The 20851-nt window shown below is 38.2% G+C and overlaps 2 protein-coding genes across 12 annotated transcripts in view; both read right to left on the bottom strand.

Moving 5' to 3' along the window:
- Nucleotides 1–5889, bottom strand: part of ALX1 (ALX homeobox 1) — a 37470-nt gene extending 31581 nt beyond the window's left edge. For 2 of the 11 annotated variants that reach the window (XM_082419065.1, XM_082419064.1), the window contains exons 1-3: nucleotides 4992–5888; nucleotides 312–1619; nucleotides 52–159 (exon numbers count right to left, since the gene is read on the bottom strand). Coding sequence is in view for 9 of the 11 variants with exons in the window: in XM_082419073.1 (XP_082275199.1) it covers nucleotides 52–166 (115 nt within the window). In the remaining 2 variants the exon portion in view is untranslated. Of the gene's footprint in view, nucleotides 1–51; nucleotides 177–311; nucleotides 1620–4991 lie in introns of all 11 variants that reach the window. The other 9 variants (XM_082419073.1, XM_082419072.1, XM_082419071.1 and 6 more) reach the window with 9 other exon arrangements.
- Nucleotides 5890–17061: 11172 nt separating this feature from the next.
- Nucleotides 17062–20851, bottom strand: part of LRRIQ1 (leucine rich repeats and IQ motif containing 1) — a 207712-nt gene continuing 203922 nt past the window's right edge. Inside the window, exon 28 of the mRNA XM_082418862.1 lies at nucleotides 17062–20116. Coding sequence (XP_082274988.1) covers nucleotides 20112–20116 — 5 coding nt within the window. The 3' untranslated portion in view covers nucleotides 17062–20111. The remainder of the gene's footprint in view (nucleotides 20117–20851) is intronic.

Below are 20851 nucleotides of genomic sequence, written 5' to 3' on the forward strand. Positions count from 1 at the left end.
CACCCCGGACTCCCCTCCGCCCCCACCCCACCCCCATCTTCCCCCACTTACCCGGGCAGGGCGCGTCCAGGCCTAGGTTAGACAGACAGCTCCATTTCAGACAAATGCCAGCAGGGATGAGGCCACGACACCCAGAAACATTGCCGCCGCGACAGTGGACTGGCATTTCGGAAGAGCTCGGTGAGATCGCAAAGCAGTTAACCCTCCACTCCCCGCTCTCCGCGCCCTCCCGGGCCGCCCGCCCGGCACCCGGTCCCCACCCCACCCCCACGCCGGCCACTCACTACCAGAAAGATTTAGAGGCGTCTTACCAACTTGAAAGGAAGTACTGCTCTAAAGGGCTTTTACTTCATCCGTAAACCGTTTCTGTGGAAGATCCACATTAATCCGAAGCCCAAGAAGCCGGGTACGTTGGCAGCTATGAACTGGGATGGCCGTGGTAGAGGGGCCGCTTCTCCTTGCAATCCCGAGGAGCTCGGCGTCCGGGGGCTCTCGGCGCTCACGAACTCGTGGCCTTTTCTTTCTTTCTGGAATGCGGTGGCGTGTGGATGTGGTGGCAGTGGGAGAGGAAAGCCGAGCAAGAGGCACTGAAAACATTATACCGATACCAACCTGATTTCCCCACCCTTCTTCCACCCCTCCCCTTGGTCCACGATTTTATCATTAGATCCAGATTATTTTAAGAAACCCCGATAGGAAAAGTACCTCCTAAGGGCCCTTAGTATAGGCCAGAGAGAGAGGTTCGTTACACAAAGGGGTTTATGAACGAGGAAGGCCTTCAGGGTGGTTTTCAAAAGATTATTATTTTACTCTTAAATAGTCGCGGTCGAGTTCGAAAAGCGCGTTCGGGGAGCGACGGGCGCGCGCGGAGCTGGGCCCGGACCTCGGTTCCAGCCCGAGGGGATGGTGGGGGGCCGGGGAGCTGGCCGCTCCCTGAGGGCAGGCAGCACTGCGGAGCTGAAAGCCCCTCTGGGAGGCTTCGGGACTGCCTTTGGTTTCGGAGGAGCCCGCCGCGTCGGAGGGAAAAGCGTTCAGCGCCTTGGGCAAGGAAAGGCCGCCATTAGCAACAGGCCTCTTAAACTGGCAAATTGGGTGAAAACGCCCACAAGTTGGGGACTAAGGGTTGCGCCCTCCAAGGGAGGCCTCTACCCGACGGCCTTTCTCGCACAGGCCCTCGCAGCGCCCGTCGCGTCTCCCCAGGACAGCCGGGTGGCCACCCCGCGGCCTTGGGCACGCGGGGCAGCCCCGACTCCGGGGCGGCGAGGCCAAGCCCAGTTCTGGCGAGCCTCCGGATGGGCTCGGGAATTTGCACTTTCTTCGGGGTCTTGGCTGACCTAGGACGCACTGGGAGACCCTCTTCGAGGCCAGCATGGGCCGCAGCCGGGGAAGAATCGTGGAGCGCTGCGCACCTCAGAGCGGCGCTTCAGCAGTGCCCCAGAAGCGGGGCCGGTCCTAAACCCAGATCCGGCCGAGTGGGACCCGAGCAGGCGCCCCCGAGCAGCAGCCTCCGTTCTCCCAAGACGCTTCTCCCGAGCCAGGGGCACAAGCTCGGTTCACGTGGCGCCGCGCTCTGCACGGCCTTGAGCGCGCACTCAGGTTCTCGCCAGTTGACACTATTCCTGAATGATACAACTTCAGCTGTATTATTACTACCTCCGGAGCCGTGCAGCCGGCACCAAACACTAATTGTTAAATCTCAAAAGGGGCGCAAAGAAAAGCTTTCAGGGAGAATTCCAGACTGCACCAAGGCGCGCGAACTCCAAGCCTGGCATCCTCGGATGGGGGGTGTGGGGTGCCGGGGTGGGGGTGGTACGCGGGAGGAAGGCCCAGGAAAAGCTGGCGAGAGGTTGCCCTGGTACATCCTATCCACGCTTAAGGCGAAGGAGCAAGCTATGCGCTTCCTGAGCACTTTCTAGCTGTTCCTGGGCCGTCCCTACAGGAATGTCGGAAGTCCAGTTATCCACTCACTCTTATCCGGGTTGATAATTTTTGATTCTCTCCTAACCCCTTCTGTACCTTACCTTCAGACGTTCTGACAGCCTGCCTTTCTCTAATAGACACGGGGAGGATAAGAGAAATGGTCGTTTAATAGGTTTTTCAAAAATTCACAGCAGCAAGAACAACGCCTTGCTGACTTGAGGAAATATACAAACAACTCCTAGCTATGAACTTAGTTACCTCGTAGAGCTCTGTCAGCTTGTTTATAAATATGCGTCTTAAGAGCCCTGAATTCCCTGAAAAACATTCGGTGTCTCTTAAATGAAAGACATATGATGCAAGCTCTAGAGTGCTTGTAAACCAATAAAGGTCCAGCTCGCAGAGGAAACTACAGAAGAGCCAGGGTCCACAGCTGCCTAGTAAACCCGTTTCCACCCCACACCTCAACCCCACTTTTGATGAGTGATTGGAGGGGTGGGTGCAAGGTGTCTCCAACCCCACTTAATATGCCTGGAGCCTCTTGGAAATGCAAATCTATTACACAGAGTCCTGTATGTTTGGGGACATGTAACCACATGTGCCCAAAACATAGGGAACAGCTAATGGCAAACTCCCATAACGAATGCTTAATCTGCAGTTTTTGGCAAGAAGCTGGGTCTCTGGTTGCCAAGAGCTGCATTAAATGGATTCTGAGAGGTTGAGATGGAGTTTATGGTAATGTCACAGCTCTAACCATTGGAGCCTTAAATAATAAATTTAAAATAATACTAATTAAAACAACAATAATTAAATGATTTCTGGAAGGCACAAGAAGGGAGAAGAAACGAGGCTGATTGGATTGGAGGGTGTCTTGCCGTCTCTGAGATTTACCTGGGCATTTTCTGCCTGGTGCTTTGAGGATAACCTTCTTGGAAATTGACCACAGCACTTTGATAAATACTTTCAGCTACTCTATCCAGAGCCTACATAGCTCTTTCCTCTTCAGCAGGCTTTAAAAACCTGCTTCTAAATCCACATTCCTCATCCCAGCCTCCCCACTTCCAACGGGTCAGCATGGCTAGGGCCCCGGGGTCCAGTGCCTCGAGGAACCATGGCTGGCCAGAGAGAGCCAGTCTATTAAACCAGGTTCTAATTGGGATTTTATCTCAGCACACTCAGTCCATCACCCCCAGGCTACCATTCCCTTCTTTCCTCCACCTTTCTATTTCTCCTTTGAGAGAACTGTTCATCACTTTCTATACCTGGAACCTGGGTTCTAAATCCAGGATTCAGCTCCCCATCTTTCATGTTAGTGAAGAAATCTACCTGGCAAAAAGCACTTGCAGGAGGTGGTGGGAGTGGGGTGAGAGTGGGGGTAGGAGAGGGACAGAGATGGGGAGCCATCAGTTTCTTTTAAATCCTAACAAAATTTAGGACATTCTAGGATGCTGGCACTTTCAGATCCCTGGGTGCAGCTACTGATGCTTCTTCACATCTCCTTGATGGGATTGAGGCAGAGTCAGGAAGGAATGTGCGGAGTCCAGGAAGCAAAAGGATGAGGGTTAACATGACCTACTGCAGGTTCAAGTCTCAGCCTCTTTGCAACACTGTTTTCTCATTTCTCTGGCACCAGGGATGCTAACACAGCGGAAAGGCTATTTTGTGAAGTGACTCTGATGTTCTGATTTGAAGTTACATTTAACATTCCTGCAACCAGTTTGTGGTTGTTCCTGCTGTTGCTGTGAGGTGCCAGCTCCCCAAACACAGTGATTTGGGAATGTGTTTAAAGTTTTCTTTACTTAGTTCCCTTTAGAGCCTAGAATTAAAGTAATTAAATTAAAACTAGTTTAAAAGTCCACTGAAATGACTGACTCCTCCTCCCCACCCCACCCCCCCACACATACAAAGGTAATTCAGGTAAGTCAAGTTCAGATAAGGGATTGGCTGTCAGTTTGACTTAGTTTACATTAAAAAAAAAATTCTCATGGTCTGAAAGTTGCTTTTGATGCCCCCCTCCCCCATGAGACTATATTTTGGGAAATGAAAAATATTTTGAGTACATACATCAAAGCAACAGTTGAAGCAATGTGTATACCACTCTGGTTCCTTTCTCAACTTCTTGAAAGAAATGTCACACTTATATAATAATAGTGGGACTGTCAAGATAGGATTGCAAGAATTTTCATCTTAGCCCTTTCTTTTTTTGGCAAGAGTTTGAGGCATACTAGTAAGTAAAGCTAGGAAAAATGCGTGCTGAATTAGATGAACTATGACAAATGTAGAAAAGCAAGAGTCTGGAGAGGGGAGGGGAAGCTGGGTGGAGAGAAAACTCTCATGAAAAAGTACTAAAATAATTGAATGTCATGTATGATGGCAAGAAGCCAGGTGGCCTCATGTTTTGTGTGTGCTCCGCTGCTGCTTTCCTTCCCTGGCTTCATCTTCACCCTTCCCACAGCTCTACAGACATAACAGATACTGAAATATAGTTTGCATTGAAGCAGCTCAAGAGGTTTTCATCAAAATAAAAAATATATATGTACATATATATACACAAAGAAACATTTAAGCTTTCCTTTAAAATATCTGTTCCATCATCTACTCCAGAAAACACACCTATAGACTAATATATATAACTTTGTCATATTTTTGAAGCTTCTATATTTTAATTTAAAAAACAATGGCCTGAATTTTAATCAGTCCCGTCAGTCTTTCAAGTGTGCTGTTAACAAAGCTCTCAAATATAATGGATTAAATTTACCTGTGATTTCAATCATAGTAAGTGTTCTGGTATTTCAGAAATTCACATGCTTTTTCGAAGACCTATGCTTGTTTTTGAATTTCAACTTGTTTCAGTAATAGTTTCTTACAGAGTTGCCCTTTTCTTAAAGAGAGAAATGGACTTAATTTCTGCTCTCCTAAAGGATCTAATTTAAATGTGAAAGTCTAAAATGACTATTTTCCCCACTTGCAAATACTGTGACTTATCTAACATGCCACTGTTTACATTTAGTAGAGAAATGTATTTTATTACAAATATTAAAAAAATCGTAATTCAACTGCAATAATCTAATTACCTTTATTTCTCTTTATGGCTGTCGTCATTGCTCCAGGAAGTTCTAAATATAATAAAATAAAAAGTTAAAGTTAGATCTCTTTTATGACACCTATACTTTCGTATAGTGCATAATTAAGATAAACTGTATTCAATTCATAAACCCAGATTTCACTAGCAAATTATTAATCGCTTACCTATAACATGTCTTCCACCGTTTTATTTGAGATGTGAATTGTTTAAGCTTCTATCCAATATGTTTTTGATACATTTTTCCTGCTGATTTATTAGCTATCTCTTAAAGACAGAAGTTACTTTCAAAAAAATGCTGTGCAAACACTTTTACGCGTTGAGTTTTCGCGTCTCAGGAAAAGACTTAACATCTCAATACAGATGGAAGCAAAACGACAGGACCGATGTTTCTCCTTTGGACTGGAATTATATACAATGTAAGTATAAAGCCCATGGTCATTAAACAAACCCGATCAGGGTAGGGCCAATAGACATAATCAAGGCAGATCCAAACCGAGAGGAGCAGATTCTCCTCCTGTTAGACCCCCACCTACTGTGCCCTTCCCTCGCCCACGAATACCCTTTACCTCTGGACAAGAAAACAGGGTTTGGGTGCCGAGGTGGTGCGCTTAGAACGCACCTCATCGTTAAGCAGCTGAAAACCATTCGTAATCTAGTTTAACCTCTTTGCCGCGGTGCTCTATGAATTCAACAGAAAGAAAAACACAAACACGGTCATTACATCAAGGATTAGTCGGGGAGGGGAGAGGGGTGGGGGGATGGGGGAGGGCGCCAACTCCTTCATTCGAAAAATCATTAAAGAACTTTAGAGGAAGGTCAAGATTAATATTCACTCAACTTCTCCTTTCCAACCTGTCCTGCCTGACCCCAACAACATGGATTTCCGCTGTGGCTTTTGATAAAGTAAACTTTAACCTGCAAAGTGCCGTTAAGTAGAGATGCGGAATAAAAAAGTCTCTGTGGCTCGCAGAAGGAGAGCCGAGCTCCTGGGATGCCCCTCGTTGGGGCGCAGGCTGGACCGGGGCTGCGAGCGGCGCCTCGGCCGCGCGAACCCGCATTCCAGAGTCTGCGCGCGTGTCCCACCGCGGCCGCGGTCGACCTCACGCCGGCGCTCTCCAGTCGGGAACCTGAGAAAGGCTACGAGCCGAGCGAGCTTCCGCGGCCGGTCGGAGCGCCCCCTTGCACCGGTGCTTCGCCACCTGGCGCGCACCTCTGGGGTAGGACCACCCTCCCGGCTACCGGCCCGGGGGAGCCGCAGGGGACCGCCCTGGCGGGCCTCTGGGCTGACGGCTGCGTCTCCAGACGCCGCCTGATTTGACCTCAAGGCTGTAGGCGAAGTCACCTACCGGCCGGGGACGACGCTGTGGTTAAGAGAGCAGATGTGGAGGAGTCTCTGTTCTGAGCAAAGAGAATGCAGTTTCGTTTCTCCTGAAAACTTAAAAGAGCCTCGACGACTACAGAAAGAAGTTAGTGGTTAACCGATTTGCTGCTAATATTTCATCAGTGGTGCTCTCCCTCCTTTAATGTCTAACTCTTGGGAAAACAGCATATTTTAAGCTTTCCATCCAAATATTGATATTGGCAAATAGATCATCCAACAGTCCCCTGGTAAGGACAGGGCACTTTTTGTTTCACAAGTTGGCAACCAGAATTATTCCATATCACAAATTGCTGCAGATTTAGGGGATGAAGCAGAAGACGTGTGACTCTCTTTAACAGTAGCGTGTGCGCGTGAGTGTGTGAAGTAGCGCACACCTCACTCTAGTACCTGCCTTCCACCGGGAATGAGCGCCTCTTCCGTTGGGGAGAGCCAGCTTTCACCCTGATTGCAAGAGGTTCCTAGCGGATACATACGTAAATGCAAGGCAATGGTCCGGTCTCTTCTTAAGATCTTGTTTTGCAGTAAAAATTTCTCAACCTTTACTGCATTTTTTTTAATGTCTTTTTTGTTAAACAAAACTGACGCACTACATTTAGCAGGGTGATGCCCGACGCATTGGAGGCCGTCTACTAGAAAGGAATCCTCCGCTCCTTAGCGGATTACGTCATTTCTCAGCTCCCAGAGGCAGATGCCCCATGGACCTTTGTTATAAAGTCAGATCTGTTAAACACTTTCCTGCGTTCACAGTTTGCTCTCGGAGATAACAAAATGTCATGAGCACACAATTTATTAATAAAGTTCAAATATAACAAGCAATTAAAATATTTACTGCCATTCTACCAAATCCTTCATCCTTCAGCGAGTATTTTCTCAAGTTCCCCAAGAGAAAGAAAGAAAAAAAGTTGGCTTTAAACAATTCATTTATATTTCATTTTTGTGAGATTTCCACCACTTGTGCAATACATATATATGTGTTGCATGCATATATATATATATATATATAGTAAGCTCAGTTCTTAAGGAGGACTTTAATTTTAAAGGAACTTGTTTGGGGGGAAATCTCTTTGATACAGTTACTTATAGGGAAGCCACATATTTCCAATAAAGTTCATTTCTGATTAACATTAATGAAATTATTTCTCTTACCCTGTATTTGATTCACATGTCCTACTTTTGCAGAGAGGGAATTGCAGTCATTCTTTTGCTGCATTAAGAATTGCTCAATAATTGAATTGAATTAAACAAAATCTAAGTAACTGATTTCTGTTTTTAGTAAGAATGCTCTTTAATCTTGCATTCTTTTTAATATTAATACAACTTTGAATATTGTCTTAGAGTTTAAAAAGAAATATAAATCTTGGCAAAATAAATAAAGAGACTTTATTAATGTAATTTTTACTTTTCATGAAATAAAATAGATCTATGGGCAGTGTTTTACTTGAACTATATGAGCTTCTCTGGGCATCTTTAACTGCTGGATCACAGTTGAGGCAAACCATATAGGATGGATATAAGAGCTTCTTTAAAGTATCTCTTGCAACTTTTTGGCTCTAGAAGTGAACACTGAGGAATCCTGTAAATCATTTTTCAAAAATTCCTTCAAGTACTATCTATTCAAAGTGGACCTTAATTCGATTCAATATTTTCACCAAAAACTAAAATATAGTTTGCACTTACAAAATTTTACGAAGTATGCATTCCTTAGAGGGCTAGTTAAAGCCTTAGAATACAAGAAATTGGGAGGCAAATATTTTTGGAGAAGGTAGAATGAATGATGGAATTAAACCAGTGAAGACCAACATAAAGCTGCAAATTAAGGTTAAAAAAAGAAATATAGGAGAAGGGAAACAAAGCTTTATTATAAGAGTCCATAGAATAAAGATTTGCAGATATTTTGAGTCCACAGTATGACTTAGTTGCTAAGGTAGCTGCAACAAACTTAGCTTATATTGCATTAGCAAAAGTGAAGCAGTCACACATCAAGAAAGATCAGGTCCTCATTACGCACTGTATTATGCAGAAATCTAGAGAACTGAGAATTGCTCTGGAAACTTTTTACTGAGAGAAATTAACAATTTTGAGCTTTTCTAGTGTACTGGGGGTGAGTCAAAGAGGATCTGGAAACCATGTCATGGAAAGAATGGCTAAAGGAGTTAGTGATTTTTTAGCTAAGACATACAAAAGAGCGATTAAATTTTTTCAGTTTAGCCCCAGTGTGGAACTAAGTGGATCACGTTCGGTTGGAAAACAGCTTTTTATGTAAAAAGCAAATTTTTTTTAAACAATGACAGTTCTCTCTGACTAAAGTGGGCTGATGGTCAAAGTTGCACACTGCTGGACAAGAGATGTTAGAGAAATCTGTCTTGTCTAAGTCTCTTCTAAACCAAAGCTTCCAAATGTTGCTATTAACGTTTACAGTAGCATTACATCTCTGAAGTTCCTTCACAAAAAAATTACTGTACTAATTTCCGAATTAGGATTAATTTTCTCTAAGGAAAAAATAACTTTGTAGCATATTTTGCCTTAATTATGAGCTGAAATTAAAGACTACACTTAGAAAGCAGGTGTTTTCTGTCAAATAACCATGGTATCATTCTGGTCTGCCTATATTTTTCTTATCTAGATAATATTTTTGATTACCTATTGATGGCATTTGGCTAACTGGTTACATACAACTTCTAGGACAATGCATATGTAGGCATATCTATTTATCTATGACACCAAAAATGTTGAAAAGTACAAACTAGACTCACATTCACAGGATTTGGGTCCAGTTCTACCACCTGCTGGCTTTGTGATGCTGAGAAAAGTATGTAACCATTCTAAGATTCAGTATCATCTTCTGTAGCATGGGGCTAGGAGTAGTACCTATCTCAAAGGATGGGAGGAAATATAAAAGGAGTTAATGTATCTAAGGGATTTAGGTACAGTGCCTGGCCATACTATAGGTACTAAATGTTTACTATTATTATGATTTTTAAAATTCAGAATAGGGAAGCATTTAATACAACTTATGGACGTAGTAAAAATAAATTAATGGTGCTAAGAAGTGAAAAGTGATTTTAAAAAACATAAAATTCAACTATTTAAATTTTTAAAAAATGAAATATATAATTATGGTTATTTAAGAGTTAGAAAGAGACGGAGAAAGGATCACATATGGGAAACAAATCTCCATGAAGATGCTATGTCCTGAGGTGTGTGTGCTAATGCAAGGTAAGTGTGCTTGCCCAAAGCTACTATTCAGTTAGGCTGTAGACACAGGCATTACCTCTAACAAATTTTCCAAGATTTTTGTGACTCGGAAGACTGGGGTCCTACTCCCAGCTCTGTGATTAACCATCAATTTGTATAACCTAAAACAAATAGAGTTACCTGTTAAGGTCTCAGCTCCCCTTGTTAAAATATTCTCACTGTAAGCCATGTATTGAAAAAAAGACTCTATTGAAGTTATTTATTAGAAATACAATTCTTATCAATTAAACTATATGGTCTCTAGGAGGCTGCTATGGACTGAGCGTTTGTGTTCGCCCAAAATTCATTATGTCAAAACCTTAATCCCCAATATGATCTATTTGGAGGTGGGGCCTTGGGGGGATACATAGGGTTATATTTGGTCATGAGAGTGGAGCCCTCATGATGAGACTAATGCTCTTATAAAGGGATGAACAGACACGAGGTCTCTCTCCCTGCCATGTGAGGTTACGGCTAGAAAATGGACATCTGTAAACCAGGAGGAGGGCCCTCACCAAGAACCTGATCTCAGAACTCAAGTCTCCAGAGCTGTGAGAAATAAATATTTGTTATTTAAGCTGCCCAGATTATGGTAGTCTGTTAGAGCAGCCCAAGCAGACTAGGACAGAGGTCTTCCAATTCTTTGATTCTAATATACTCCAAGTAAGTAATATTAGAAATTCTAGCTTTTTCCAGCCATTGCTGGACTTAGAGGACTCAGCATAGTGCTCCTGAAGCCCTCATGGAGCTCATTCCCTGGGGTAGAACAGCTTGTTCAGGATGTCACCGTCTGTAGCAATATCCTTGTGAGGAAAGCATTTACAAAGAATTCTGCCAGGCAGCTTCACTCAGATTTAAGAAGCATCAGCATATGTGAAATCAAGTCTCAAAAGACTGAAAGGCCAACGCCTCTGTAAGTCATTCAATTTTCTCCCCCTTAACATGAATAAAAGAAAACTCAGTGTACCCGTTAATCAGGGACTTTGGGATAGGCAACTATACTGTTATTTCGTATTTGAATCAAATTAATGTTTTGCCTAACAATATCTATTTTTATTTTGAAATAAGCCAGTAATTATTGGTAATAACATTATCTGAAAATACCAACATCTTCCTATTAATATTTTTGAAAACCATCACATAGCAGTTTTCCACTTAGAGACCACACATATAACCTAAAATCTATAGGCTGGGCAGGTCTCAAGGTACTTTATCCAATGTTACTTTTCAATCCTATTTCCCACTAATTCCCTGTCTCTCTCACCGGGCTCTCTCAGTTCTGTCCAGTAATTCAGTCCCTGGATTGTCTACTCTCCATTCCCTGGACATGCTGCTGTCTCCAGGTATTTATTCAGACTGTATCCTTTGCCTGAAATGCTTGCTTGCCTCAATATAAATTCATCCTTGAAGATCAGTTAAATAAACAGAATATGAAAACACCCTTTCCCTGTTCATTCTCCTTTGAAACTAACCTTCCCATGCCCCAAACATTTTTTATCCCCTTTAGGATACTAAAATAAAAGTTCCTTATAGAGCTGTTTACTGGTATACTCATCTTTTAAAATCAGTTTATATTTATGAAGATAATAAAATATGCAAGTTTTTGTTCTCAATTCTAAAATTGAATAAAGATTAAGAAAGAAATCAAGGGATGGATCCCCGTTTTTTTCTTTGTCTCTCCTTTGAAGAGAAGGCATGGGGAGTGGAGAATTGGGAGGAGAGGAGAACGTGAGCCAATCTAGCCAATTACTTGGCATCCCCTTTGGGACCTGGTAGTGGAAACATTTTATGAGTCTATTTTGGGGTCTAGAGCATTGCCTACAGAGCTGCGGTGCTGACATTTCAGCCCGTTTTATAGAAATATATGTTTTTACTTGTCCATGTGAAAAAATAAGTTAACATGCTATTAGAAGTGTATGACTTTTACATTTCCAAAGTATTCTGCACTCATACATATGGAGGAGGCTCAATATGTATGTATTTGAAGCACTGAATTCTACTTCCATTTCAAGGCAAATCTCGAGAAGTCAGTTTTCAAGATATATTTTAAATATTTTTTCATCATTTCATGGAAATACTTCCTAAAATAAAGTATGCGGAATTGATCCAATTTTTGGTTTAACTTTGGAAGATTGGTCTGGAAAGATTTTCTGTGTCAAGTCACCATTTATTGAGTGCTTATGATACCCGAGGGACGGAGCCAGAGGCTTCTCATCTACTTTGTCACTTGATCCCACTGCACCCTATGAGTTGTATTTTTAATTTACTGGTAAACAAACAGACTCAGAGTTTGCTGCTTGTCCAAGGTAACATATCAGAGGATTAGAACACAGGACAGTTAGATTACAAAAAAATCATGTTCTTTTCACTTTCTTCCATATGTGTCATATCAAAATATGTGCTGAGCAGAACAAAATTGATGTGCTGATTTCCTACTTTGCTCTTTGTATTATATTGAGTTATTCTAAGCATTGGTTTCATTTTGAAGTTAATAGAAAGTCCATGGTTAGACCAAATCTGAATGATCCAGAGAGAGATGAAAAACAGACCCACCCTTACTGTGTCTTCTTGTAATTTTCTGTTGCTACATGAACTTTGAGAGAGAAATCTTGAATAACTGTGGGAGGAAACCTCAAATCCATATCAAAGAGCAAAACAGTAAAGTTAGCATATATTTGACTTGGAATGTGTATAGCTGAATATTACTAATTGTTATACATTAATAGATATCTAATCAGAAATCATCTTATTTTTATATGTTTTTATTTTTTCTCCAAGATAGGTAATTTTAGAGGCTGGTAAAGTTGAAGTTTTCTCCTGTAACATAATGTTCTTATAATTCCATTTGATTAAAAAAAGGTATTGGATATGGGTTAAATAAAATATATTAATTTTATCAATTCCTTTTTACATTTGTAATGTGGCCACTAGAAACATTAAAATTACATATGTGGCTCACATTATATTTGTATTGTACAATGCTGATCTAGATCAATTCTATGAAAATTATAAAACAAGTTTGAAAGTTTCTCTTATAGCTTTTGCAGGAGAAAATAACTTTTTAGAAATTCCAATGATATATTTATTTTTAAAAAAGTTTTACATTTACTCACCTGGTAACCACTGGTAGATGCAGTCAGGCCTTTATAAGCAAAGCATGGACTTGCAGTGGTTTCTCACCTTTGCTCTTGTGATGTAAAAGTGGTTATAACAAGACCTCCTAAAATGTAGGGATGCTACGAAGGTTACACTCATAGTAAAGACAAACCTTTGTAATGTTAATTCAGTTGGTTCACTTTTCTCTAAAGCTTCATAGAAAGGATTTGTCTTTCTGTAGCACCTTGGTTAGCTATTGTGCAAAAGCAACACCAGAGAAGCCCTCACTCTAACCTCCCAGTGCTAAAGCAGACATTGCCAACTGTGGCACTCCTTCCTGCTACTTCCTGCATCCTTCCTCACTGAGCTCTAAAGAGTCCTTCCTACTGGTGGCCATTCCAGATCTACTACAGAGGGCTCTTGCCCTTCAGTGCTGGCAGGGAGATAAGTTATAAATGAAAAGTCCCATGAAACCTTTCACTTCAATTTTTGACTTGGGTAAAATTCTGGATCCTAGAAACAGGACATCAACTGCATGATATTTGGAGGTAAGGAAGATTGGTGGTCAGGCTGTATTAAATGAAGCATATGTTATAAACACACTACATTTGTTACTTTCAAATGCATTATATTCCTTTATACAACTGTTATTGGCCTTTATGTTTTAGATCTTGGATTAAAACTGGATTTATTATACAATAGAATGCCAAATATAATATGGCTCCCATTAAGAGATCCCATCTATGTCACAGTTCAAATCCTGCCATTTGAAAAATTAACAGCTATATATATGTAAAGCCTGATACAACATAGACTACAAGGTGGGTGTGAATTCTATTTCTTATCACCAGTTACATAAAAGACTTCAACCTGACTTTATAAGATGGTCTCTTATTAAAATCAAGTAAAAATAGACACACACACACACACTATATGAGAGTTAAATTTATGCAGAGTTAAATGCACTTATGCCATCTTAAAGTCTGGAACCACAGTGGAGGGTTATTTTTCCTTTTTATTTAATAATATTCACTATGTTTAGCAGAATCAAAGTTCCTTTTCTTATAAACTAGGATTTTCTTGTGCCTGTTTTGTAGGCACTATCTTTTATCTGTTATTTTATCAATTATTTTCTGCATAAATACACCCTACTTAAGTTATCTCACAGGATAGCCTCCAGGTCAGCACTACCTAATAGAAATACAATGTTAGATATATATGTAACTTAACATTTTCTAGTACTCATATTAAAACATTTTTTAAAATAGATGATATTACTTTATTTAAGCCAAAATACTATTGTTTAAACATAGTCAATACAAAATTATTGGGCAACTGTGCATTCTTTTTTCATACTAAATGTCTGAAATCTGCTGTGCATTTTATACTTAGGTCTCAACTCAGACTAACCATATCAGAAGTACTCTGTAGTTACGTGTGGCTTAATGGCTAATATTTTGGACAGCACAGATCTGGATTATAGTTGTTTATGTGCTGGAAAGAGGCTTTCTCTGAATGTCACAAACATTAATGACAAAAAAACAGCTCTATCTAGGTAGGTAAAAATATCATGGTAGATAATGGATTGCATCCTACACTGAAATAGACAGTAAAATTACATCTCCTATTAGAGATTAGTTAGAAATTAGCTTTGACAACCAATATGCTATAGAAAGCTTAGGGGTTTTCTTCCCCTAAATTAAAGCATATTCAGTAGATAATTCACTTGACCCCAGTACAGTCATGAAAATCATAAATCCTGATGGTGAATAATTTTCTGGCCGCTAAAGATGATGGAAACTGCATTTGGTAGGAAATATGTGAGGGCTGTAGCACTAACTATTGTATGAGCACAATAAGAAATTAGGATTTGGAATGCTTCCCACAGCGTCTAGTAAGATCTCCTATAATGCACTATGTGCCCAAAGATGTTGGGCAGACTGGACCTTGGGAGGGTGATAGCGCCATAAACCAATATAGTTAACTCTCCTATCAAGACATTCTGGAATCACCAAACATCCTATCAGCCTTTTTGTGATCAGTGATTCACTCTGCCATTCTTATAAGAAGTGATTGGTGATGATTGTTTGTGATAGCACTGGGGGAGGTGGCCAGGTAGGAAGGTGAGAATTGAGTTGGGAAGGGTCTGGTCATAGAACATAGGGTGTAGGAAAGAGCAAAATGCCATGTTGGGATGTGCATTTGAATAGTAGCATTGCCTAGGTCCATCACTGCCAATCCAAAATTCAGTCAACCAAGTGACAATGTAAGCTCATATTTCTACCTTCACAAATCTTAAAGACAAATATTTGCCTTAATGTCTCATCAAGGAAACAGGAGAAAGAGTATCTCTTGTTTTGATTTCTTTTCAGGTTTTATTCAATTTTTAAAATTAAAAAAATTTTAATTAAAATTTAAAATTTATTCAGTTTTAAAATTTCCCTTTTCTATTTTCATAAACATAAATAAACTAGCATCAAAAATGATAAGTTTGAACTTTGAAAGATTTTTCAAATGACCATTTTAGGGCTGGACACAATAAAGAACATTACAAAGAACTTCCAATATAACTCCATAATTAGGAAACTATTTTATTGACATATAAATCAATCATAACCTACAAATTTAAGAAGCATCAACACCCATCATCTTCCTCAAAATTAATATTATGAAACAATTACACAGATCACAGAATAAGGAAACTAGAGATTAAATTATTTTAGGCTCTAAAACAGTTTAATCATAAGCATCTCACTTCTCATACCAGCCTTTCCACTTCATTGATTTGCACATATGAACCATAAAACCCCATCAATATCAGCTTTAATGTGGTTTTCTCTTGCAGGGTTCACAATAAGCTGAGATAAAATATTTTCCCTCATTACATTATGCTGGTTTGTGGATGCCATTAGTAAAAAGATGACATAACAGCATGTTCATAAAGCAACTACACATGGAGCTTACTTTCCAAAGCCTCAATTTCTAGGCCACAACATATGAATCCATGTTTTCTTTATTGATTGACAGCTCAAGGCTCATTAACATTTCCATCTCAATCAAGTTAAAAGAGATTTACAGGTTTGAGATGCTACAGAGCTCCAAAAGTAGATGGGGGACACAAACTAAATAAATGCATCTCTAAATCTGCTAATCATTTTAAAATGAAATATTTCAATAAAGAGTAGGAAAAGCAAAACAAAACAAAATTGAAGTTCACTGGATCCTATTACACAGCAACAAACTGGAAAGTCACTGGAGAACTTAGCTTTGTGAAAAAAGACCCAGACTCAGGAGAGTTACAGATCCTAAGGAGCATGAAAGGTAAATGCAGCATTTTGCACATTATATTTACTAAGCTATCACAGAATACTGACTACACAATAGTAAGAATTTAATAAAACTCATCTGTAATTTTAGAAAATATATTAACGTTACAAAATTATAAGACTGCGGTTTGAAATGTTGAAAATATTTTTTTTAATGATAATTATTTTAAGGCACATTAAAAATTAAAATTATAGAGTATTTTTGAGTCAGAAGAATAATATTAGTGAACCAGAATGAGCATCTACCCTTTATAAATGATAAGAATGAAACATTACACATAAAATATCCAATCATTAAATTGATAAATATTTAAATTTATGTCACTGAAATTTAAATGGGATGTATATTTTCTTAACATAACTCTAATCTATTTAAGATGACAAAGTAAAAGAAAAAGGCTATTTTCATTTTCTATTCTGAATTAATTTACATGTCAATTTATCTTTGAAATATCCAATTATAATAATAAAGTCAAATAAAATTTATTAATATATTAATGATCCATTAGTACTATAAATGGTCCCATAAAATACAGTTATATTCTCTTATGATAAGATTTATGGTATTACAATTTATTATTGGTTACAAAAACCATCTCTAGTACATGTGTAATAAACATTTTAAATAAAAAAAGAAATTGGATATGCAAATTCCATTACAATATTTCAAGAATTAATTTCTGGAAGCCATTCCATATGAACACAGGAACAACAGCAAAACTGTATTTTACAGATGGAAAATAAGAGAAGTCCATCAGAAAACAGAATCGTGAAATATGGATAATAATACAAATTAAATACACTTAAAACCTTGTATCCGATTGGTAATATGACCAGTTTATCCACAGATCTCTTGAAAAGAAACTGTGTGCCATATGCTTTGAATGCTGAAGCTTGAAGGATTAGTTTGAAGTTTTCACCTTCTTTTTGCCACTTCCCCATCCACCACTGAGTTGTACAGGATTGTCACAGAATGATATACGTTCTTTCTTAGAAGGTCTTGTATTTGTTATCATTGATGCAAGTATTCCCTTAATTGAACAACCTAGATAGTGACATTAAATGTTCACTTTCACTTAACTTGATCCAAGTAAAATTATATTTAAAAGAAATATATTTGTCAATCACATGCATTTTAGAACTGTATGATCTTTCAGTTTAAAAAAAGTATATTGAGTTTCCTTTTTGTTTGCAAAATAATATAATCAAAGTTTATTATAAATTGTATTTAGGTTAAATGAAAGAAACGGACTTAAAAAAATTAAATAGATATAACAATTTCCTTCTATCTACAATCCAAATGTCCCTGGAATTTCAAGACTATGAAATGATATGTCTTAGTTTCTAGATATTTACATTTATGTTTTCATAGTTTAAATTTTTATAATTGTTTATATTTCATAAACAGTGAATATGTTAAAATTAGTTTTAGAAATAGTCCTATTGAATTAAGAACTTTTTCAGAAAAAAAAAAAAAAACCTTGGCAATATGGAAAGAATATTAGATGCAGAATCTAAAGATATTCATGGTTTCTAGTCTGGCTGCATAAAACACAGCTTTGTGACTGGACAGGTCACAGCCTTTCTGAGCCTTAGTTTTATAAATGAGGGAAACGATCACGCATTACAGGGTTGTTGTGAAGATTAACTTTCTGATTATATTGCAGTGGTGGTTAGACCTGGGAGAATGCTTTGTAAGCAGGTGCTATAAGATGGAAGAAATAATTACTTACATTCAACAAGTTAGAATTTATCCAGAAAAAAGTAACAAAAATTGTTAGAGGGTTAAAAGCACATAGTAGTTGCAAGAATGGGATAGCAGATTAGGAATGTTTTACTCGGCAAGACCCCAAGATGCCGTATCAAGAATACTATTAAAGAATTATGATCATCTGCTTCAAATCTCCTGAGGATTAAGCAAGTGCACAGGGCTGTATCAGTGGGGAAACGATTTGAGAAGCAGCAAAGTGAGGCATTCCAGAGCTCCCTCAGTCCTGGTTCGAGGCAAAGGTTCAAACCACGTGACTCTTCTTCGTTGTGATGCTTTTGTGCTTTAAATAAGTTTAGAGGGAAATATATCAAAAAATTCTTTTCTGGATTAATACTTCTCCAACTAAATTTTAAAATATTTTTAAAATATATGTCCAAATAGAAAGGTTTGAAAACATTAGACCGTTTGTGGAAATTGGTCTGTAATTTCAAATTTAATGCAACATGATGGTGAAAATTGATTGTAAAAGTCCATCTTATATTTAAAAGCTTTTTTAAAACAGAGTATTACTTTTTTGATTTTTAATCTTAAAACTATGATTAGGAAAACAAATTCAAAGGAGTTAATGAGCCTCTATAAAGGGAGCATATTTTACTTTCAGTCCATACAGAAAATGTTACTAAAAGGCAGGAAAAAAAACTAAAAGCTATTGTTTTAGGAAATGGTAATCCAGGCACAGAAAGGCTGATGCCTATGACTATAGGCAGAAGTCTGTGATGGAATTAAGAGATAGAAGAGAGTGCAGTTTAGAGACCTTCACAGCTGGCCCTCATGAAGACAATCTCAGCAGAGAGACAAACAAGAGAGATACCAAGTGAAGTTGGCTTCTATGTGCCAGCCAGATTTAGCCTGTGTTAAACTACCCCCAGTAAGTCAGTCAGTATCCTCTTTGAAACTGCAAGAACTGCAAAACTCTTTCAAGCAACAGGAATGCTACTGCTACATAAAAGCAAGAATTTCCTAATGATAAAATAGTGGCCTAAAAAACTAAGAAAGCATCCTCAAAGCTTGTCCTCTATTTGCTAGCTCCATATTGGAAATATATATACATTTTTTAAACAAATAACAGAATGGAATGTCTACTTTGGTCTATTTTTAAAAAAACAACAGTAACAGCAAACCCTCACCTTGCCCTAGCAAGTAAAAATTCTTTGATGAATAAACTATTTCCTGGATAACAAGTACCTATTTATGAGAGCACATTATCAAGGGAGAATGCTGGGGCTTGATGGGCGGGGCGGCAGAGGGGATTGAGAAATGAAGAGCTATTGGGACATATTTAAAATTCAGGTATATTTATTGAAGATAAAAAACTAGAGATTAATTAAAGAGTAAGCGAATTTCCACAAATGGCTGACACAAATGTTTTGTTCCAATAGCGAAAGCTAAATCAAGTTCCTTGCAAGCATTATTCAAGGTAATAAGTAGAAATAAGTATATATTTTAAAATATAATTCAATAACATAGCTCCATTATTGGTTAATATTTTTGATGGAAGTATCTTAATAGTAGATAGATGTATTATTTAATGCCTTTATTCTTAATATAAACTTTTTATCAAAGACGGCAAATAATATGTAAGAAAGGTGGCACTTTCTGTACAAAGCATTGAAATATTTAAAGATAATTTCATATACTTCTAAAATAATTTCAAAATTAAAGTGAATTGCATTACAACATAACTTTTCTGTAGACCAAATCCTCATTCTCAACAGTGTTTCTGCATTCTAAAGAATTTTACTATTGACTACAAATTTACCGTATGGCACATTTTTTTCCCTAATATTGTTCTGTTGTCTTTGTTATTTTGAAGCTGCTGATGAATCTTCAAGGCTTTTTGTACTCATCCACAGTGTAACCCTATATTTAAAAGGCAGCTTGTATATTTTTCATTGTTTAGTGTAATTCCTTCAGCAAATAATTATAATTTTAAAAACATATTGTGTGATATTACAAGACAGCTTTATAACAATTTTGAAGTACATTTTCTGTGGAATGAAAACGCTGTAGGAAATTAGTCTTTAAAATTACATAAATACTTATGTGAATATATAGTTTTTTAAACAACAATATTTTAGATGTGATTAAATAAGCTTGCATTTTATTGTTTTGCTACGTGTAAATAAACAATTTGAGCAGTAATCAATATAGCTTATTTTCTCATTGCATATAGTGAGTCTTTGTTATCATATAAATTCTTGAACCACCAGATATACAGAAACAAATTGAGGAGTAAAGCAACACATCTACGAAGGAACCACATATTGGCATTCATTGCAAAGCTGTTACTTTGTCCTATGATTACTCTAGAAATGAAAAAAGAAAATAAAGAAGCAATTTAATACAGTCAATGTATAATCATTCTGAAATTACTTACCCACATGAAAATACAATAGTGAGAGAATCTTGCCTCAAAAAATGGATATTAGAGCTAGACCTACTGATGGGTTCCTGGAATAAAAAAATTATAACTAAAGGATCTTTGCCAGTTTTTTTCTCTTTCCTGCAACATTATTGTTACAGATTTTACATTTTTTTAAACAACAGTAGGCTGCATATTTGCAGGTGACCATACAAATCAACCAATCAGTCTCTTACATACATGCTGAAAGTATGTGTTGATAAGTACGCTCTATCTTCCAGTAACTCACTGCTTGCCACGTAATCTGTGTTCTGCTAAAGATTTGTTCTGGTCCTTTAAAATTTTGGGGGGGTTAAATCCTTGGTTCTTTAACAAATGTCAAGGTCTATATATGCTGTGTTTTGATAAGTAATTTAATATGTAAAATGCTTTGAATGACTCTCCTGGTATGAATAAGAAAAACTTCCTTAAACAGGTTAAAATAGAAATTTCATGATGTATAGTAATACGTCATCAGATTTTTGTCGATACACTATGTGTCTGGATATAGAAATCATTTCAAAGTCCTTCCCATATTGTACTGCTTAACAGCAGATACAGCAGAAGTAAAGCATGAAGGAAAAAAATTCAACATTTTAATGAAAGTGACCAGAACAAATTTTTAGCAGCAAAGCGTTTA

The sequence above is a fragment of the Balaenoptera physalus genome, assembly GCF_965194825.1.
Source record: "Balaenoptera physalus genome assembly, chromosome: 13".
Taxonomy (NCBI): Eukaryota; Metazoa; Chordata; class Mammalia; order Artiodactyla; family Balaenopteridae; genus Balaenoptera; species Balaenoptera physalus.